Here is a 19,414-nt window from a genome sequence, read left to right as displayed (position 1 = left end):
AGATCCCACATGCCGTAGAGCAACTAGGCCCATGTGCCACAACTACTGAGCCCGTGTGCCACAACTACTGAAGCCCACGTGCCTAGAGCCTGTGCTCCACAACAAGAGAAGCCACCACAGTGAGAAACCTGCCCACCGCAATGAACGAGTAGCCCCTGCTCGCCACAACTAGAGAAAAGCCTGCGCCCAGCAACTAAGACCCAATGCAGCCAAAAAAGAATATGATAAATAAAATAAAATTAATTAATTAAAAAGAAAAAATAAATCCCAGGTCTTGTAGTAACAGGCCTGCTTTAGGACTTCTGCTATGCTTAGCCATTGGTAGGGAGCAGCCTATAGGAAGTGTGGCATGAGCACAGGGATGGATCCAGAAGGACAAAATGTGACACTGTCAGTCAATTATGCAGCAGGAGATGTGATGGCACATTTGCATGGCTGCCATAATATATAAAGAGTACTTACAAAGCAACAAGACAAAAGGGGGAAACACCAATATAAAAATGGCCAGTGGACATTATACAAAATTACCCATCAGCCACGTAGAGCCATTTTCCCCCTTCTATGCTCCTCTCTGCATTGCAACGGCTGGAAGAATCTCTCTCAACCAGATTTTGGGTTACAATGTACCAATAAGAGGAATTCCTGTAAAAGAGAAGCAGAAGCCATTGTGTACCATGTAACACTGTCATGTAGGAATGAAGGCTTCAGCCCACAGCACATGTGAGGATTTGCCAGAAGATTCTTTCTGGGTGTCCTGCACATTATTGATGCTTCAGGCACCTGAACTCACCATTGTGATTTCCTGATATTCCTGTACTTACAGATTTCCTGAAAGCAAATAGCAGCTCTCCCTGATCTGTTTTCCAGTCTTTCTTAACTGTCTTATGAGCCTCTAATTCCTCCCTCCCTCTAAATCACTCCCTGCTTGAAACACCTACAGCAATTTCTGACTAAATCCTGACTGATAGAAACATGGACAAGCAAATCAGAAAAGTATAAATGAAAATGTCAAATCAGTGTATAAAAATACACTTATAATTACAGAATAAAAATTTTACTGAGGTTTTTTTACTTGTTAAATTGGCTAAGGTTTATTTCATTTATATTTATGTACTTATCAATTTTATTATAAATACTCAAGGTTAACAAGAGGGAAAAAAAAGGAGGTTCTGCCATACACTACTCTTAGGAGTTTACACTTTCCATTTGCATTTGTAAAACTTTCTTAGAAGGCAATATGTATTATAACCTTTTAAGTGTTCACAATTTTCGATTCTTTAATTTCACTTATAGAAGTTATTCTTAAGAAAAAATTAGAGTACAACGTTATATATGGGTATTTATCACAGTACAAGTTATAAATCAGACATCTGTTAAAAACATAAATATCCAAGTATTAATTATCCAAATATTTAAATTTATCATGACATATACACACAATGAAATTGCTATGCAGCCATTATAGGTCAGGTTTGGGCAGAAATCTAATAATATGGTGTTAATAATATTAAATGAAAAAACAAGATATATAACTGTAGATACAGTATGATCATAGTATTGTATATAATGTATATTTACACACATAATATTGTAAATACATGTATCTAATATATTTCATATATATATATGTCATTTATACACGTGGGTTTAGAAAAAGGGAAAATATTGCAAATATTTAAGTGTCTATTTCTCCAACGAGAGAATTACAGATTAGTTTTATTTTTATATATTTCTAACTTTTTAAAAATGTGCTACTATTAGCATATATTTTATAATGAAATTCAGGTCAATAAGAATTTTAATGTGCCTGTAAGAGCAGGTCAGCAGATGGAGAAATGAGAGAAAGAATTTCTAAATTTGTTACAGATATTGATTTAGGTGTTTCAATTCCCTTTCTGTCGTTATTGGACAAAGGTATTGGAAGAATTTGATTGATATGCCTCAACTAATATTTGCTACGCAAAGAGCAGAGTTTTATTCTTTTTAAAGTATAATTGGCTACAGGCTGACTTGATTCCACATTCCCACCATAACATACACTGTAGGGATGGGACGCTGTGACCCCCATAACTTGAAGCAAGTAATTTTCTCAGGGCGACGAGAACAATAGGGGTGAATGAGGCCAAAGACAGAATCATTATCTCATCCTAGGCTTCCTTCAGCAGTGTCTGTGCACTGTGAGTCTTCTCGGTTCATTCAAGGATTCGAACACAATGTTTGTTTGGAGAATCATGACTTGGATACTGCATCAGTATCATTCTGAGCAAAGTTTTTCATTTCCCTCACACTTTTTTTTAAGCCTTAGGAGAAGTCCTTGAAAAGCCAGGTCTTTTTGGTGGATACTAGCATTAAACCCTCTACCCTGTCAGTGGAATTATAAATTCCAGAAATCAGTTCCTAATTTCATTGTGTATTGTCTTGTAAGATAATGATTGACAGATTCTTTTTCTTCTTCAAAGTTTCCCACACTAGCTGACTTTCTCACTAGTCACTTACAGAGTCCTGCCAGTCTAAACATCAGTGTATGTCGACTGCAAGCCCTTCTTCTGCAATTAGATTGGTTCCCACAGTGTCTGTGAACACACACACACCACACACACACACACACCACTCTACTGTACAGCTGCTGTCCATCTGCTTACCTTACTTTTGTCTACCAATCCGAATCCTGCTTATCCTGCAAGCACTAAGTCAAGCAACATCATCCCATGAGGCTTCCCAGAACCTCCCCTGCAGGAGATTTCTCAAGTTCCAGCACATCTGAAGTCTACAGAGTAGCAGCCTTAGGTCCAGGTGATAGGACCCGTGCCTTGGGTGTCATGCTTTAGAAAACCCAGCTCAGACTCTCTCTGGCTGTGGCCCTTTCCACGGAGCAAAAAGTCCACAGGAGTAAGGTACTATCCCAGCCGGGAGCCTGTGCTCTCTCTTCTAGATCATGCTCTGTGATCTGGCATCTCCTGCCCCAAATGGCCACATAACCACTTTCAAGGACTTTAGGCCTTTTTTCTGGGTCTACCCTCTCAAGGGAAGACCATATCACAGGTGTGTGCACCCTGAGGCCCAAGGCCAGGAGGCAGCTGTTTGGGTGCACAGACTGAAGCGTTCACACGTATCTGCAAGGCCCTTCAAGATGTGGGACAAGAAGGGATAGGAAGAAAAGGAGGAGTAGACAGGAGTCATAGCCAGCTCTCTCACTCCGCCGTGTAGGGTCACTCTGGTTACATCAGTGGACCGGGGCATAGTTCGCAGGGCATTTCAAACACCTCTCCAGCTGAATACTTTGTGCTCTTGTGCAATGTGGAATTTGCACCACTCTGGGTTAGAAGTATGTTTCACTTTATTTTTTTTTAAATTAATTTATTTATTTTTAATGGTATGCAGGCCTCTCACTGTTGTGGCCTCTCCCGTTGCGGAGCACAGGCTCCGGACGCGCAGGCGCAGCGGCCATGGCTCACGGGCCCAGCCGCTCCGCGGCATGTGGGATCTTCCCGGACCGGGGCACGAACCCGTGTCCCCTGCATCGGCAGGCGGACTCCCAACTACTGCGCCACCAGGGAAGCCCTGTTTCACTTTAAAGCAGCACACAAAACAAGCAGAAAGGGAAAGGGTTAATAAGATTAATAACAAGAGAGTTGATAACTTCATGAGATATAATTTCACTCAGTCCAAATAACCCTGGGGTTGGGGGTTATTGCCTCCCTTTAAAAATTAAGAAACCAAGGCTCAGAAAAGCTGAGTTTCACCCTGGTTTCATAGGAGGGCAGGAGCAGACCTTTACCACTCCACAGCCTCCTCTTTCTTCGCTCCACCTTCCCATAGGCCTATCTCAACATCTTCCGGGACACCCGCATCAACCATTCTTTATGAAGATGAAGTTTCCTGTTTGCAAGTCTGTGAGAAGCCATGGAAAAATTGGTTCTGAGAGCTAGTTTAGCCAAGATTGATGTTCACCGGCTTGGAAGTGGATTTGAAAGACCTACCTGGTAGCATACAGAGGCCAAGGTGGAAATAAAGAGCTGCTCCTCTCGTCTGGGCACTAGCTAATTGGTTGGGGGGGGTGGGATTGTGAGTATGCTTTTTTGTTGGAGGTGGGGTCCTGGGAGTTCCAAAAGCTTTTGTACATTTTGACCCTGCAGAGTTGAGCAATTTTCAGTCACTCTTCTTGATAACACTACTTCCCTGATTTGCCACAGAACAGGTCTTACTAGAAAGCTCGCATTCACGGTGTAAGGTTAATGAATACGAAAGTAAACAATAATATCATCCTCTGGTGGATGAGATTTCTGAAGAACAGACATTGTACACGTATTTGATGATAAGATGTTGGAGTCTCAGGGAACTGCAGTAAAGCCTCTTCCACGGAGGGGACGGCATCTCAGAGAGCAAGTGACTTAGTAATTAGAGGGAACCCAGATTTCCTGTCTCCTCACCCCATATGCTTTTCCTACAACATAAAATTCACCCCCCTATAGATGTGGCGGGTGGGATGGCATTGTTTACAGGAAAGAGGTCATCTAAATATTAGGTCTTTGATGAAGCAGGGCTCCCTGATACTCTTGAGGGCATTCCTCTGAGGCATTTGGAGGTAAACTGCTATAAAAAAAGTCTCCCAGACATCTCCCTTGGAAAAGGTAACAATGTTAATAAACTTTTGTTCAGGTGAGGGAATTCAAGTACATACTTAACCTGTACTGAAACTTATCTCTTTATTACGAGGTTTAAGAGAACCTACTAGCTACTTTATGAACAGTGTGTTTTGTCTGAATCAATAAAGATGAAAGAAGGGGACTTAGGAGGTGGGAATCAGAGTGGAGAAAATTCTGGTATTTTCCCAATACTCTAAAACACAGGTGGTTTTCTTCAGTTTTAAGCTAAACAGAACATGGAATTTACCAGAAAAAAAAAAGTAAATAAGACTGGTGATGTCAACTTTTCATACTCCAGCTATTCACGCATTAGAGAGAAGTAACACTCTTTTAAAGGGTACATTTTCTTACGGAAACTGGAAAATAATTAATAGCACTTTAATAACACTAAGCCACGTAAGAAACTGCAGTGTGACCATCATACTTTCTAAGTCCATTTGTCTGAAGAAATGAGAGACGGATCGTATTTCAGAAGATTTAGATATGCTTACTTTATTTTCCTAGAATTATAATTTTATTATAATCGGATTTATTGAATTTTATCTGATTTTACATTCATCTTAAAACATCTGCAAATAATATAATTTACCTGCATATTTGGCACAACAATATGCTTCTTTTTTATTTTAACAGAACCTAAGTGTACATTGAATAAAGCTGTTCAAAAGTAACTTTACTGAGCATTTCTTTGAACACATCATACACACAGTAATATGTGTCTAGCAAGTGTCTATTTTTCTTTACTTTTAAAATCAGATAATTTAAAACAGTTATTTACTACAAATAAAAAATCCCTTCTCCCCGCTCCCCCCACCCCCACGCCACACACACACACACACACACACACACACACTTTCTTAAAGTGAAGCAAGAACCCAATTCACCCAAGGCAAGAGAAAAAAAAAATACTGCTGTGCAAACTGTTCCTGTTACCTCAGAGTAATACGGTAACAGCAGGAGATTACGGTACTAGCTGGGGCTACTGACTGTGTTACGTCAGCGAGAGCTGCAAAGTTCCTTGCCATTCTTTGCTGATGTCGGGGAGCTGAATATTAAAAGGGTGAAGGTGGAGTTATTGCCTGGCTGTATTTGGTTTTTTCTTTTTCTATTTTCTCTCTTTATTTTTAAAATCTCCAGGTAAAGCGTCTGTGAGACAGGAGCTTAAAGACGTCTGTGGTAGAGAAAGGGGTGAGTCAGCGGGTGCGAAAGAACTAGCAATTGGTTCGTCGGAAACGGTCCCCTCTCCCCCGAGGGAGGAGGCGTCAGGGCTGCTCCCGGGACCGAAAGCGCGTCCAGTCCCCGCCACGCGCGCGCGAGTGGCTCTGCATCCGCGCTCCAGGTGAGTGCGCTGCAGCGCCGGGCGCCGGCGTCCAGCAGGGCCGGGTGGATTAGCGAAAACCTCCCTCGGCCTCAGGGTGAGACCCAACTCCCACTTTTCCCCAAGCTCCTCCCGCTTCTTTCACCCGCACCCTTACCCCACCTCGTTTCCCTTATATATTTTGGGAAGTTATCTCCTCGTTAACAGGTGTGTTTTTTTTAACCCCGTATTTACCGCTCCGAGGTAGGGGGGAACGGGTTTCTGCAGTTGCTTGCTTCTTGTACCGCCTGTGAGCTCTAGAACTTGTGATGTTCACAGCAGCCTTTGCCCGGGAATCCCGCCTCAAGGCCCAACCGCAGAGTCCTTACAAGGCAAGGTGTGTCCCCACTCCCCGCATTCCTCCGAGATCCTGCGGTCGGCCCGCAGCTGTGGAAACCTAGCTTTCTTACGCAGACCGTGGTACGCAGCTCGGAAAATACGAGGCGTCCCCCGTCCGCCGGCGCGCGGACTTGATTTTTACGCCTACTGTACAAAATCAGCCGTGACTGGCGCCTGCACAGCCCCTTAGACAGAATGACGCTCCTCGCTCCCACTCTTCCTCTTGGACCCCCGGAGCCCGCCTGGGTGTGGCTTGAGGCTCGAGTCCTCCGGGACAGCTGATCCTCTGGCTAGGAAAGGAATCCTGCACCGATCTAGGTCGCGTTCAGCCCTCGTTGGGTCGCGAGGGCTTTGCTCTGGACGCGGCTCTCAGGCCGGCTTGGCTGGTCGACAGACCGACGCTCTCCGCACACTCAAGTGTGAGTTCCTCGGGCGTGAGCGTGCGCGTGGCACTGGCCCTGCGGTCCCCAGGCCGCCTCCTCCAGGTGACTGCGAAGCAACCTGTTCAAGTGGCAACCGGGTAGATCCTCCGGGTTTCCACCGGCTTGGCTCGGCGCTGCGTGCCCGTCAGCCGCAGTCGCGCTTCTCGGGCTCTGGGATTTTAATTTCACTGCACGGCTGCTAGCAGTCCGGCTGCCGGGCGCTGCAGCTTGGGGGGGGGGGGGGGGTTGTGCTTCGGCTCTTGAACCCCGCGAGACTCTGCGCGGCGGAGCGCGCCAGGGCAGATTCCCGGCGGCGGGGCACGGCTCGCGGTCCCTCCCGCGCGCTCGCCTGCTGCTGGGCGAACCGCTTCGGGATCACAGAGTCGGCGGGACTCCCCGCCGGGTCCGACCGCCAGTCGAGGCAGGGCACAGCCTCGCTCCCCAGGGCGCCTGGCTTACACTCCGCATTTCTCTTTGCGCTCTTTCAGGAGGACGCTGGCAAACGACGCTCCGCAGCCGCCTCGGTCTTGGCAAACATTTCACAACCACGTCCCCCGGCCTGCGCGCCTAGAAGCTGCATCTACCATGAGTCCAGCCACACTGAGGGTAACTGCGGGTGGGGAGAAGCGCCCAGATGCCAACGGTTCCCGCTTTTGAGATTAGACGGCAGACCCGTGCGTGCTTGTGGTTTGTGGGAGAGACAGGCGCTGGATGTTTGAATTCCAAATTATGTGAGAATGCTCAATCTTCACACCCGGACGGATCCGACAGTGCAGGACTCGCGTAATTCTGGGACTGCATTTTGCATCGCGTCTCCTCGAGCTCCGTGCTGAGTCTCGGGTTGGGAGGGAGTTGGGGCCCCGGGCCAGCGTTGCTGATACAGAGGGTCGGCGGGCAGCCCCGCGCGCCCCTGGCCATGTTGCGTTTAATGCCCTGCCCCTTTGCGTGGCCTTCTGAGGGTTTCCAGGGCTGGCCCGGGTTGCTTCCCACCCGTACGCTCTCTCTTACCCCCAGACAACCCCAGCAGGCAAGGCTCCCCGGAGCGGAGACCTTTTGACTCCCCGCTCCCTCTTTCCCACCTCCGCCCAGGCCCGGAGCGGCCCTCAAGAGCCGGACCTCGCCCGGCCCCGGCTGGGACCATGGTGTTTCTCTCTGGAAATGCCTCGGACAGCTCCAACTGCACCCACCCGCCGCCACCGGTGAACATTTCCAAGGCCATTCTGCTCGGGGTGATCTTGGGGGGCCTCATCCTTTTCGGGGTACTGGGGAACATCCTTGTGATCCTTTCCGTGGCCTGCCACCGGCATCTGCACTCGGTCACTCACTACTACATCGTCAACCTGGCGGTGGCCGACCTTCTACTCACTTCCACGGTGCTGCCCTTCTCCGCAATCTTCGAGATCTTGGGCTACTGGGCCTTTGGCAGGGTCTTCTGCAATATCTGGGCGGCGGTGGACGTCCTGTGCTGCACTGCGTCCATCATGGGACTCTGCCTCATCTCCATCGACCGCTACATCGGCGTGAGCTACCCGCTGCGCTACCCCACCATCGTCACGCAGAAGAGGGGTCTCATGGCTCTGCTCTGCGTCTGGGCGCTCTCCCTGGTCATCTCCATCGGGCCTCTGTTCGGCTGGAGGCAGCCGGCCCCCGAGGACGAGACCATCTGCCAGATCAATGAGGAGCCGGGCTACGTGCTCTTCTCCGCGCTCGGCTCTTTCTACGTGCCTCTGACCATCATCTTGGTCATGTACTGCCGGGTCTACGTGGTGGCCAAGAGGGAGAGCCGGGGCCTCAAGTCCGGCCTCAAGACCGACAAGTCGGTCTCGGAGCAGGTGACGCTCCGCATCCATCGCAAAAATGCCCCGGTGGGAGGCAGCGGGGTGTCCAGCGCCAAGAACAAGACACACTTCTCCGTGAGACTCCTCAAGTTTTCCCGGGAGAAGAAGGCGGCCAAAACACTGGGTATCGTGGTCGGCTGCTTCGTCCTCTGCTGGCTGCCTTTTTTCTTAGTGATGCCCATTGGTAAGTCTTTACAGCATCTCATTTTAGCGTTTAGGAGTCTTCACCCTCTTCCCATTATGCTACCCCAGACTCACAGTCTGGGGTGGAAGAAAATGGATCTGCATTTCAAACAGCAAAACCAGGGAGGGCAGTTAAGGAAGGGCTCCTATGTAGAAAAGTAAATTTTCATTCCCTTTCTGCTCCTGGTTTCATTTCCATAACGTCCTAGGGCACTTTTTCAGCTACTGCAAAGTGGCATCCTGCTGAAGCAGATTAATTGGTCTCCTTAATAAGAACGTCAACTTTTCTTAATGCTTTAAAGCATGTGTTTAATTTAAATACATCCATCCTCGGATTTCAAGTCTCAGTCTCCACCAGGCACTTAGGCAGGGGCCATGGAATGCCACTTTCACCTCTGCTGCTGTGGACTGCAGATTCTTGTGTCCTAAAAGTAAGCACCATGCTTATTCTGGACAAACGTGTAATTTTATTATTAGATTAGATTATTAAGGGTTAGTTATAATGGTCTGCTTATGTTCTGTATCTGTGTTCATTTTGTTTTCTGGATTCAGTGTGGAAGAAAGCATGGTGAGCCACTGACGAGAAAAAAAAATGATATTATGTCCAAACCAATTTAACCTTTAAAGAATTCAACATAATGTTTCCAATAAGTAAATACATTCCGCTTTATTTTAATACCAAGTATTAAAGCAAACACTACTCTTAGCCAAAATCATTCAGGAAGCTTCAGATGACACTGTTTGAAAATAATACAGTAATGTTACAAATCCAATTTTCGCAAATGCTAAATTAGCTGTTGTCAAACTAATTAGTTCATTATAAATATCAGCAAGCTGATCCGCTTGGAATCGTCGTCTGTCTCTGGAAGGCCTTCCTGAGATCCCCAAATGGTTGTTTGCTATTTTTAGTTTGTGAGCGCAAATATAGACCCACACATTGGTTATCCACTAACTCTGGCAAACAAAAAATTACAATAAAAAAATTAATTAAGGTCTGTTTCTGTACTTTTAGAGCCAATTTACATGGCATGTACTGAAAGTAATTTGCAACACTGTGTAGTAATAGCAGCTGTTCTTTTTTGAGGGCTAACTATGTTTCAGATATTGACAATTTCATATCATTAGTCCTCTCAATAACTCAGTGAGGGGAAGGGATTCTTCGGGTTCTAGAGCTTTGCTGTCTAACACCATAGGCACCAGCCCCACGTGGCTATTTAATGTAAGTTAAAATTAAAGAAGATTAATATTCAGTCCCAGCAGCCGTATTTCAAGTGTTCGATAGCCACATGTGGCCGGTGGCTACTGTCTTGAACAGCAGAGATATCACTGCAGCAATTTCTACCCAACATGGCTGCTTGAGAGGCCCTTCCAAGTCCACTCCCTGGCCTTTCAGCATTATTGCTTGCTCCTAGAATTGTATCAGAGTTTTGAATTTATTTAAATAGCACTCTTTACTTGAGCCACTGGCTGCTTACCTGCCTGTCTGCATACCATCCCTTCCTCCTGCAGTTTGCACATTTATTTTTGCATCTATCTGTTCACTTGTCGAGTAACTATTAAGCACTTGCTCTAGACACTTAGGATGAACAGGGCAGAAGAATCCTTGCAGTAAGATGTTTGCAGTCTTTGGGGGGAAATAGACAAAAACAAATAAATATATCTTAAGAAGTCAGGGATTAATAAGCAGTATTTTTAAAATGAACAGAATAAGAGGATAGAGTGGTGCTCTATCTGTCGATGTGGCGAGTGGGCAGAAAAGTCCTCTCTGAAGAGGCGATATTTGAGCAGAGACCTGACTGAAGTGAGGAGCAAGCCTTGCAAAGTCTGGGAGGAGAGGGAACAGCAGGTGCAGAGGTGGGAATGAACCTGACCTATCTTTTAAGCCAAAGTAGAATTTGCATATTATTCCAATTGTGATGGGAAGCCATCCAATCAAGGGGGCTTTAGCAGGTGAGTGGCCGGTCTTATATTTTTAAAGGATCATTCTGGCTTCTGGGAGGAGTGAGGGCTATTTTGGCGTGAGAGTGGAAACAGGGAGACCAGTTAGGAGGCTGTTGGAGACGTCAAGGAGAGAAAGGTGAGGATGCCCTGCACTCAGGTGGGACAGGTGAGGGTGATGTGAAGTGATCACATTCAGCACTTATTTCAAAGGTAGAGCTGACACGTTTGGACATGGGATATGAGAAAAGGAGAGGACTAGAGATAAGTCCCGGGTTTGGAGACCTAACAACCGGGTAAACAGTAGTGCGTTTTACTGAGATTGGGAAAACTAGAGGTCGTAAGGGGCTGGTGGGAGGGTGAAGTACAAGTGCTTATTTTGTACAGCCGTGTTGAGAAGTGTCTATTAGATGTCTTAGTAGAGATGTCCAGTAGGCAGTTAGATACTTGAATTTGGAACTAAGAGGGGAAGCTGGGCTATGATATAAACTTGGGACACATCACCATACTTAAAGCCACAGAAATGGAAGGATCTGCAAGAGAGAAAGTCTGGAGAGAAAAGAGAGATAAGGACCAAGGCTTGGGGCATCCTGATATTTGAAGGTCGGGAAAAGGAGAACCAACCAGCAAAAGAAATTGGGAAGGAGTGGCCAGGGAGGTAGGAGAGGCTGATGTCCCCGAAGCTGCAAGGAAATGTTTCACCACGGCAAGAGTCATCAGCTGTGTCACATGCAGCTGCTAGGCCAAGTCAGAGGAGGACGGGGAATCAACATTAGACTTGGCCATGTGGAGGTCCTTGGTGATATGAGGAGGTGCTTTGAGGATAGTAGTTTCCGTGGAGTGATGGAGACAAAAGCCTGATGGTGTGCTTTCTTGAGAGAGCGAAAGATGAAGTGGGGACAGTGAAAACAGGCAACTCTTTGGAAAGGTTTTGCTAGACAGTGGAGCAGGGAAATGCAGTGTAGCTAGAAGGATCTAGAGAGAATTTTCAAAGGTGGGAGACAGGATATCATATTTATATTCTGATGGAAATGATGGAATAGAGAGATCCTGATGGTGTAGGCAAGGAAGGAGACCAGAGGGTTTAGAAATGACAGGGGAGCCAGGGTGTATGAGCACAGAGGCAGTAGCTATGGAGGGAGAAAGGGAAAGATCTCTTCCAAATATATGTGTATCCTCAGTGAAATAAGAATCAAGATCATCTCAAAATCTGATGAATTTTATGTATTTTTAAAACTAAGTTATTTTTTAATTTCATAATGACCAAGAGAATAGAAAACATGCAAGTTTTTAAAAAGCAGGTGTTCCTCACTACCAAGCCAAAAACATTGTTGTGAGAGTTAAATTTTAGATGTGGGTAATGGTAATTGCTTGTGCTTTGCTTTGCACATCAAGAGCAAATTGTAGTCAGACAGATAAAACTAGACATCAGCTTAATTCCTCTTTCTTCAGGTTCCCTTCTGTATAATTCTGCTCATTCTTAAAAAGAAGTGGACCAAATATCTAAATGTATATGCAACTATCCTGTGGTATCTATATTCCCTATCTTCAGTAAATTGAGTTGAGTTGAAAAGAAATAAGAATCAAGATCATCACCTAAGAGTGAGGAAGGAATAGGAAATGATGGAGGTTTGAGGAGTAAAAGAAGATGTGAAAGATTAATCTTCGAGATGAGGGAGTAAATAGATGATGGAAGTTTAGGAGGTCCTGAGGATGTGTTTGAGACTTAGGGTCCTAAATTTAAAGGAAGGCCAATCCAGAAGGCTGGATGCTGCTTTCTCACAGCTAAGAGGCTGAGGATGATAGGGAATGTTGCTGATAACTGACTGTATCTAGGGACCCTGGTAAAGAAGGGGAGTGTGTTATAGCTGATTCACTTTGTTATGCAGCAGAAACTAACACACCGTTGTAAAGCAAGTATACTCCAATAAAGATGTTAAAAAAAAAAAAAAAAGAAGAGGAGCGTGTGAAGGGACATAGGCTAGATCAGATTAGGGGTCATACAGAGTTAGATGGTGGAAAAAGTTCAGGTGATTGGGAAAAGATAGGTGATTGGGAGTTTGGGAACGCTGGTGGTGGCTTAGCTATCCAAGGAGATGAGCATGACAGACTGGGTCTTGAGGTCCTCCAGGGGAAGGGAGACTCTGGTCTAATCATAGCCTCCCTCTCAGATCTGCTGTCTCGGAGACCTGGTAATGTTGAGGTGAAGATGGGCACAAGATCACTGAACCTACCACATCTATGGTCCACGGTTTCTTCCTGACACTAACCTAGTAAGGCACTATTTCTTCCAGGAGTTATGGCTGTATAATAAGTCCCAGGCACTGCGTTAGACAGGACAAAAGGATGACTAAAGCACGTTCCCTGCCCTCAAGGGCCTCACAGTCTAGTTAAGGAGACAGATTGAAAAAGATTGTCACAAATCTGTGAGATTGGTCCCCAGAGTGGCATTACAAGTGCTGAGGAATATAACAGTTAACTGTGTCTGGAGATCGATACAGAAGCTTCTAGAAGTATCGCAGGTGACCAAGCAGGGACTTGAAGACAGCACTACATCTGCCGGGCCATCAGTGAGATGTTATTTGTTTTTAGTAGCTATCTTAAGTCCATAGTTCATGCAAAATGTGAATAGAAGAATAAACATGCCATTGTGTTATTATACACAAGGGACACGAGCTTCTAATTATAACAAGTAGTCTCTTGGAAAGAATAGCTTATCATTTTGCGCTAGGCTGCCAGAGAACAGTGAGATTGGAAACTGAAACCAGAGCAGGGGGTGAGTGAGTGTAGTATACAAAGCTGAGAGGTGAAGCACCCACCTGTGTAAGAACCAGACCAGGATGTGCGGGTGAGTGAGGAGTTTCCGTTTCATTGCTGAAGGTCGCTCTGCATTTATGAAAAGGTTCTGTCTCCTCCTGGACTCTACACTTCACTCTCTCCCCGGCTCCTCCCAACCAGGGCTGGGTTACGTGCTGGATTGAACAGCGTGGTTGCAGGTAGGAATCTGACGTGTCTGCTCTCAAGTCGAAGTCTTGCTAGTCTTGTTGTCTTTCTGCATCCTAAACGTTTGGTTGAAATTGAGAACCCCTTCGGGGGAGGGGGGATGGATCATGCTTCACGTCGTTATCAGTCATTTATACCTTAGAGTGAATGTTTTTAAAAAACAAGTTTTGATCCTGAAGCTAACGAAAGAGAATCTGAAGGTGTTAGCTTTCCACATATGAAAGAAGGAAGCGTGTGACTGTGCCTCAAGGAAGCTTGGGCACCTGAAGTGTGGGCATCACCTTTGCTTATTTCATCCTTTTGTTTAGAGCCCCACAGTACCAAAGGCAGTGTGCTGGGTGGAAAAAGTGTGGACCTGAGATTTCAACCCAGGCTTTCTTCTTCATAAAATGTGCCTAGCATAGCCCCTAACACAGAGCAAATGGCAATAAACGTTAATCTTATCTGAATTCATATGATTCGCAGACCATCACTGACATTTTTTAAAAAAATAAATTTGTTTATTTATTTTTGGCTACGTTGGGTCTTCGTTGCTGTCGTGGGCTTTCTCTAGTTGCGGCGAGCGGGGGCGACTCTGTGCCAGTGCGCGGGCTTCTCATTGCGGTGGCTTCTCTTGTTGCGGAGCACGGGCTCTAGGCACGCGGGCTCAGTAGTTGTGGCACGTGGGCTCAGTAGTTGTGGCTCGCAGGCTCTAGAGCACAGACTCGGTAGTTGGGGCGCACGGGCTTAGTTGCTCCGCGGCATGTGGGGTGTTCCTGGACCAGGGCTCGAACCTGTGTTGCCTGCATTGGCAGGCGGATTCTTAACCATCGCACCACCAGGGAAGTTCCCACTGACATATGTTGATGCAGGATGTTGCCATGAGGGGTGGATGCCCTTGGAGGTCTGAGAAAAAGAAAGCATCAGAAAGAAAGGTCTGAAGGGGGGCAACATCTACTGAACCTATGGTTATGTGTCAGAACTCTGGGCACATTATCTGATTTAAATACAAAATAGGCATTATTGTCAGACTGAGCCATTGCTATTATCTCTGAAGGAAAGGAGACAGCGCTGGGCTGAGCTGTGGTTCAGGTGGACATCGACTACTTGAGAATTAGTTTAAAATAAAAAAGACAGCAGACAGCACATGGTAGGGAGGGAGAATAAGTTTTAAGATGGAGTGTTTGGGGAAAGTCAGTAGTGGCAAGGACATGATCAAGTGGAAGCAGTGAGGCAGAGAATGATTCCTTCATTTAATCTGCGAAATTTCAGAGTGTGTAGTACGTGCCAGGCGGCTGGAGAATCCCTGGAGATAAAGACAAATCCCTGCCGGGACTTCCCTGGCGGGCTAGTGGTTAAGACGCTGCGCTCCCAATGCAGGGGACACTGGCTTGATCCCTGCAGGGAACTAGGATCCTGCATGCCTCTCCTTGGCGTGACCAAATAAATAAATAAATACTCCTCTGCTTTATCCCACAGCATACATACGACACTCTTAGAATAAAAATAACAGCACAACCAGCAACATGATTACTGTAAACGTTAAAAAAAAAAAAAAATATTCCCTGCCCTAGTGGAGCTGAAAATGTGCACAATTAAATACATAGCAAAGTCTCAGACGGTGACGTGAAAAACAGCCAGGAAAAGGGGCGAGGAAAAGACTCTCGTGCCCAAGACAACTCGAAACTCTGTTGCTTCGCTGCAGGTACAAAAGATCAGGCCCCTGATATTTATGGAAAAGGTTGACTTCGGAGAGATAATGGTGGGGAGAGAATCTAAGAGCCACTGTGATCTTACCATGAGACCAGCTTTTCAGTTACTCTTGGCGTACCACCAGTCGTCTCGAAACATAGTTAACTGAAAGCAGCAGTCATGTTATGGCTTGTGACTCTGTGGGGCGGGGATGAGTCCAGGCCCAGTTCACTGGGCTGTCTGGCTGGACGTCAGAATCGGTGGCCGCTCTCCCTCCAGGGTTGAGACTCTCTCTCCTGCAGCGTGGCAGTTCTCTCCAAGAGGGCAGGAGCTGCCAGGCTTCTGAAGAGAGCGGCCCAGACCGGGCCCAGTGTCACTGCTGCCTCATTGCGCAGGACAGGCGAGTCATGAGGCCAGCATAGGTTCAAGGCGGGGAGAGAAATAGACTCACCTCCCGATGGGGGAAGCAGATCCATAACGGGATGAGGGGATTTTTGTGGCCATCCCGCAGCACCTCTTCCTCACAAGCGTATCAAATAGCATTTCTCTTTCATCCTCCAGTTATTTATGGAGAGCTCCCCGTATGCTGGGCTTTACACAATACACCATGTAAACACCAGTCCGGGTGCTTGCCTCCCTGCAGGCTTCTAATCTCCGCGGGGAAATAGACATCAATCAGATAACCACATCAAAAGTCCAGTGAAGACGGTGGGGTGGTACCTTGGAAACCTACACTGTGGATAAGAGTGACCCCGGGCAGGAGGGCAGAAGAGTCTTGCTGGGAAGGAGAGCTTGACCTCTGAGCCGAGATCTGTAGAATGAGGAGCTCTTCATTGGCTAAAAGGAGGAAGGAAGGAATGGGATGGGTAAAAACTCTGATAGGACTGGCCTGATGCTTAATGAGGATCTTCCAGAAGGCCCGTGTGGCCAGAGATGAAAGGCTGATTGAAAACTAGTATCAAATGAAGCTGGACAAAAAGAGATCTGACCAAAGAAGCCTTTAAAGTCATATTATGAGTTTGTGTTTTTATCTGAAGAGGACCAGGAGCAGAGACGACTTGATCAAGTCTGTATTTTAAACTATCAAAGGCTTAGTGAAAAGAAGACTGTGGAGAGACCAGTTGGGAGACATTTACACAGGACAGTTGAGAGGTATCCTGCCAAGTAGGATCCTTCTCGCCCGTGATTGAAAATATTTATTTCTGTGAGCTGCCACGTGGCCCTTGAATGCCTCTTCTGTCGCTGCCTTCGGAGCAGATTTACGAGAAATGCTTTCCCTGATCACAAATAGTCTGACCAGACTTGGCTTTAAGTTAATTGTGGCTCTTTTTTGCAAGACGAATGTGTCAACAGAGATTTACCGTCATCTTCAAAAGAATGTGCTGCAGGCTCAGAAAACGTCTACTATAAGTTCTAACAAAGCTTTGAACAATAGCCGCCTCTTTCAAACCAGCGGCACCCCGGCAAGTCATAACTTTGAAGGAGCCCGATACTTCGTGACCTAGGCATTGCTGTGTTTTGTTACTTCATAGTTTCAGGTTCAGATGCTAGGATGTTTTCCTGAGGCATTTTCTTTGTTTGGCAGATTCACTGTCTTTTAGCCCTTTTACTTGGTTTTCCACCTGGACACTTAGTGGCTTCTCCTTTTGAAACTGCATGTTTCTTTACTATTTGAAAATTTCCCCCCATATTTTTATCACTCGTTTATATTTCTATGTTGTGATGTGAAATTGCTCATCTGTGCTCTTTGGCCACATTTTATTAAGTCATTGATTTTCATTTATTTTCTTTTTGTAAGATTATTGTATACATTGAACATTAATCCCTTATTACGGCATATCCTGGGTTGCCAGCTTTCTCATGCTATATTCAGACATGCTGAGAAAATGTACCTTCTTTATTTTTCAAAAACTGATATGATCTTTTTCATGAGCTCCAGCGGGGAGACACACACACACACACACACACACACACACACACACACACACACACACACACTTTTAGTTGAATCCAATAAGTTCAGTCAAATCCAGTCACTTAAGCAGTGTCTTTATATACTCAGCCCCCCTTGGATAACTCAGCCTTTCAGGTTTGCCTGCTAAATTGTTAATCAGGGGCACACATAACCTCGTGGTTATTGGGGTCGGGGAGAGAGGAAATTATCGGGCCCTCAGTTGACCTTTCATGGTGATTTTCAGTTTCCTGCACTGGGGATGTTGGCTTAGTCTAGTGACCGGTACCCAGGCGCTGGTCCCCAGCCATCACGCAGCTGTCTCCCAGTAAGTCTGGGGTTGCAACACCCATGGACCATTGACACACCTGATGACTCAGCCCCACTCAGTCCTTACTGCGACTACAGACACTCAAAGTTTATGTGTGTCTCCGTTTGGTTCCTGGCTGGGGAGACAATTGCTCTGTGGCCATTAGCCAAAGAGTCACTTTATCCATAACAGCCCCCGTGATCAGCTTTCACAAGCTTCTGAGCTAAACCCTCAGCAATGTTTCATGCCTGTCTCAAGGTATGGAGAGCCCTGTGGGTTCCTTCCATGCCCCTCCACGCCACACCATCTCATTCCACGCCCAAGCACACCACACCAAACAGGTGTGCCAACCCAGACTTACTCTCTGCCCACCCACCCTGCCTGGGTGCTAGAGCCCTCCTGTGTCCTCTCCCAGATGCCCAGAATGGAAAGTGGGGAAAAGCACCTTCACTACCACCTTTATCTTCTTAAATGCCTCTGTGGTCCTTGTTGAGAGGGGAGCTCAGAACAAACACCAGGCTGCCTCTTTTCACTGCCTCCTTTCCCACTTTTCCCCACGGTCCACCTGTGGAGGACAGATGCGGCAGGCTTTCCCTTCCTTTTTCTGGCTAAATGGAACCCTCCTCAGAACCATGTCTTCTTCCTTCCCCGGGGGGCATCCATCTTCTATGGAACAGCGATGGCAAATGGATGCAGGCAGAGAGAGAGAGATAGGTTCACTAAAAATGGAAAAAAGACCAGGAGTATTTAACAAGGTTATAATCTTTATACATATTCAGCAACTGTTTTTCCCATTGGTTTTTTTTTTTTTTTTGCATTTTATCCTTTTTTGTGGCTTTTACAAATCCACAGACATTTAAAATGTTTATGTAGTCACATATTTTAATCTGTTTCTTCATGGATTGTGCCTTCTCAGGGATGCTTGGAGACATCTTCCCCCATGTAAGTCAGATAACCTCTATTTTCTCCTCGTTCTTTTAAAGCATCATTTGTCATCTACCTGGAATTTACTTTTGTATTTTGGTAGGTGATGTCTAACTGTATTTATGTAGAAATGGTTAACCAGATATTCTTAAAAGATTTATTGAATAACGTATCCTTTCCCATCTTCTCTGGAAAACTACCTCTGTTGTATTAGAGAGAATCCTGAATCTATTTTGGAACTCCCACTTCTGTGACATTTATCTGTCTCTCTAATATTGGTGCTACATTATTTTAGCTACTGTGGTTTCATAATACATTTTAATATTTTCTAGGTTAAGGCCCCTGGATGAATATTCCTTTTTAAAAAATAAATTTATTTATTTTATTTATTTATTTTTGGCTGCAGTAGGTCTTCGTTGCCGCGCGTGGGCTTTCTCTAGTTGCAGCGAGTGGGGGCTATTCTTCGTTGCGGTGCATGGGCTTCTCATTGCCGTGGCTTCTCGTTGCAGAGCATGGGCTCTAGGTGCGCAGGCTTCAGTAGTTGTGGCTCGCGGGCTCTAGAGCCCAGGCTCAGTAGTTGGGGTGCATGGGCTTAGTTGCTCCGTGGCATGTGGGATCCTCCCAGACCAGGGCTCGAATCCATGTCCGCTGCATTGGCAGGCGGATTCTTAACCACTGCGCCACCGGGGAAGCTCTGGATGAATATTCTTTTTCAAAATGATTTTGTCTGTCTTTGCACGTTCTTCCAGGAAAGGTCTGGACTCATTTTGTCAAGTTACATCTCTTACCCCCACCAACACCAACACACACACATCTTTCTATAGTTTATGGA

The 19,414-nt window shown here is 46.0% G+C and overlaps 1 protein-coding gene across 7 annotated transcripts in view; it reads left to right on the top strand.

The window, feature by feature from the left end:
• The first annotated feature begins 5,666 nt into the window (after positions 1 to 5,666).
• Positions 5,667 to 19,414, top strand: part of ADRA1A (adrenoceptor alpha 1A) — a 91,029-nt gene continuing 77,281 nt past the window's right edge. For 3 of the 7 annotated variants that reach the window (XM_067039925.1, XM_067039921.1, XM_067039920.1), the window contains exon 1: positions 7,811 to 8,786. In XM_067039925.1, coding sequence (XP_066896026.1) covers positions 7,904 to 8,786 — 883 coding nt within the window. In that variant the 5' untranslated portion in view covers positions 7,811 to 7,903. Of the gene's footprint in view, positions 5,986 to 6,530; positions 6,762 to 7,252; positions 8,787 to 19,414 lie in introns of those variants that run through there. The other 4 variants (XM_059071729.2, XM_067039922.1, XM_067039924.1 and 1 more) reach the window with 4 other exon arrangements.

This window comes from Kogia breviceps, chromosome 8, assembly GCF_026419965.1.
Source record: "Kogia breviceps isolate mKogBre1 chromosome 8, mKogBre1 haplotype 1, whole genome shotgun sequence".
NCBI lineage: Eukaryota > Metazoa > Chordata > Mammalia > Artiodactyla > Physeteridae > Kogia > Kogia breviceps.
The sequence above is the reverse complement of the archived record's forward strand: the minus strand, read 5'-3'. Positions and strand labels throughout refer to the sequence as shown.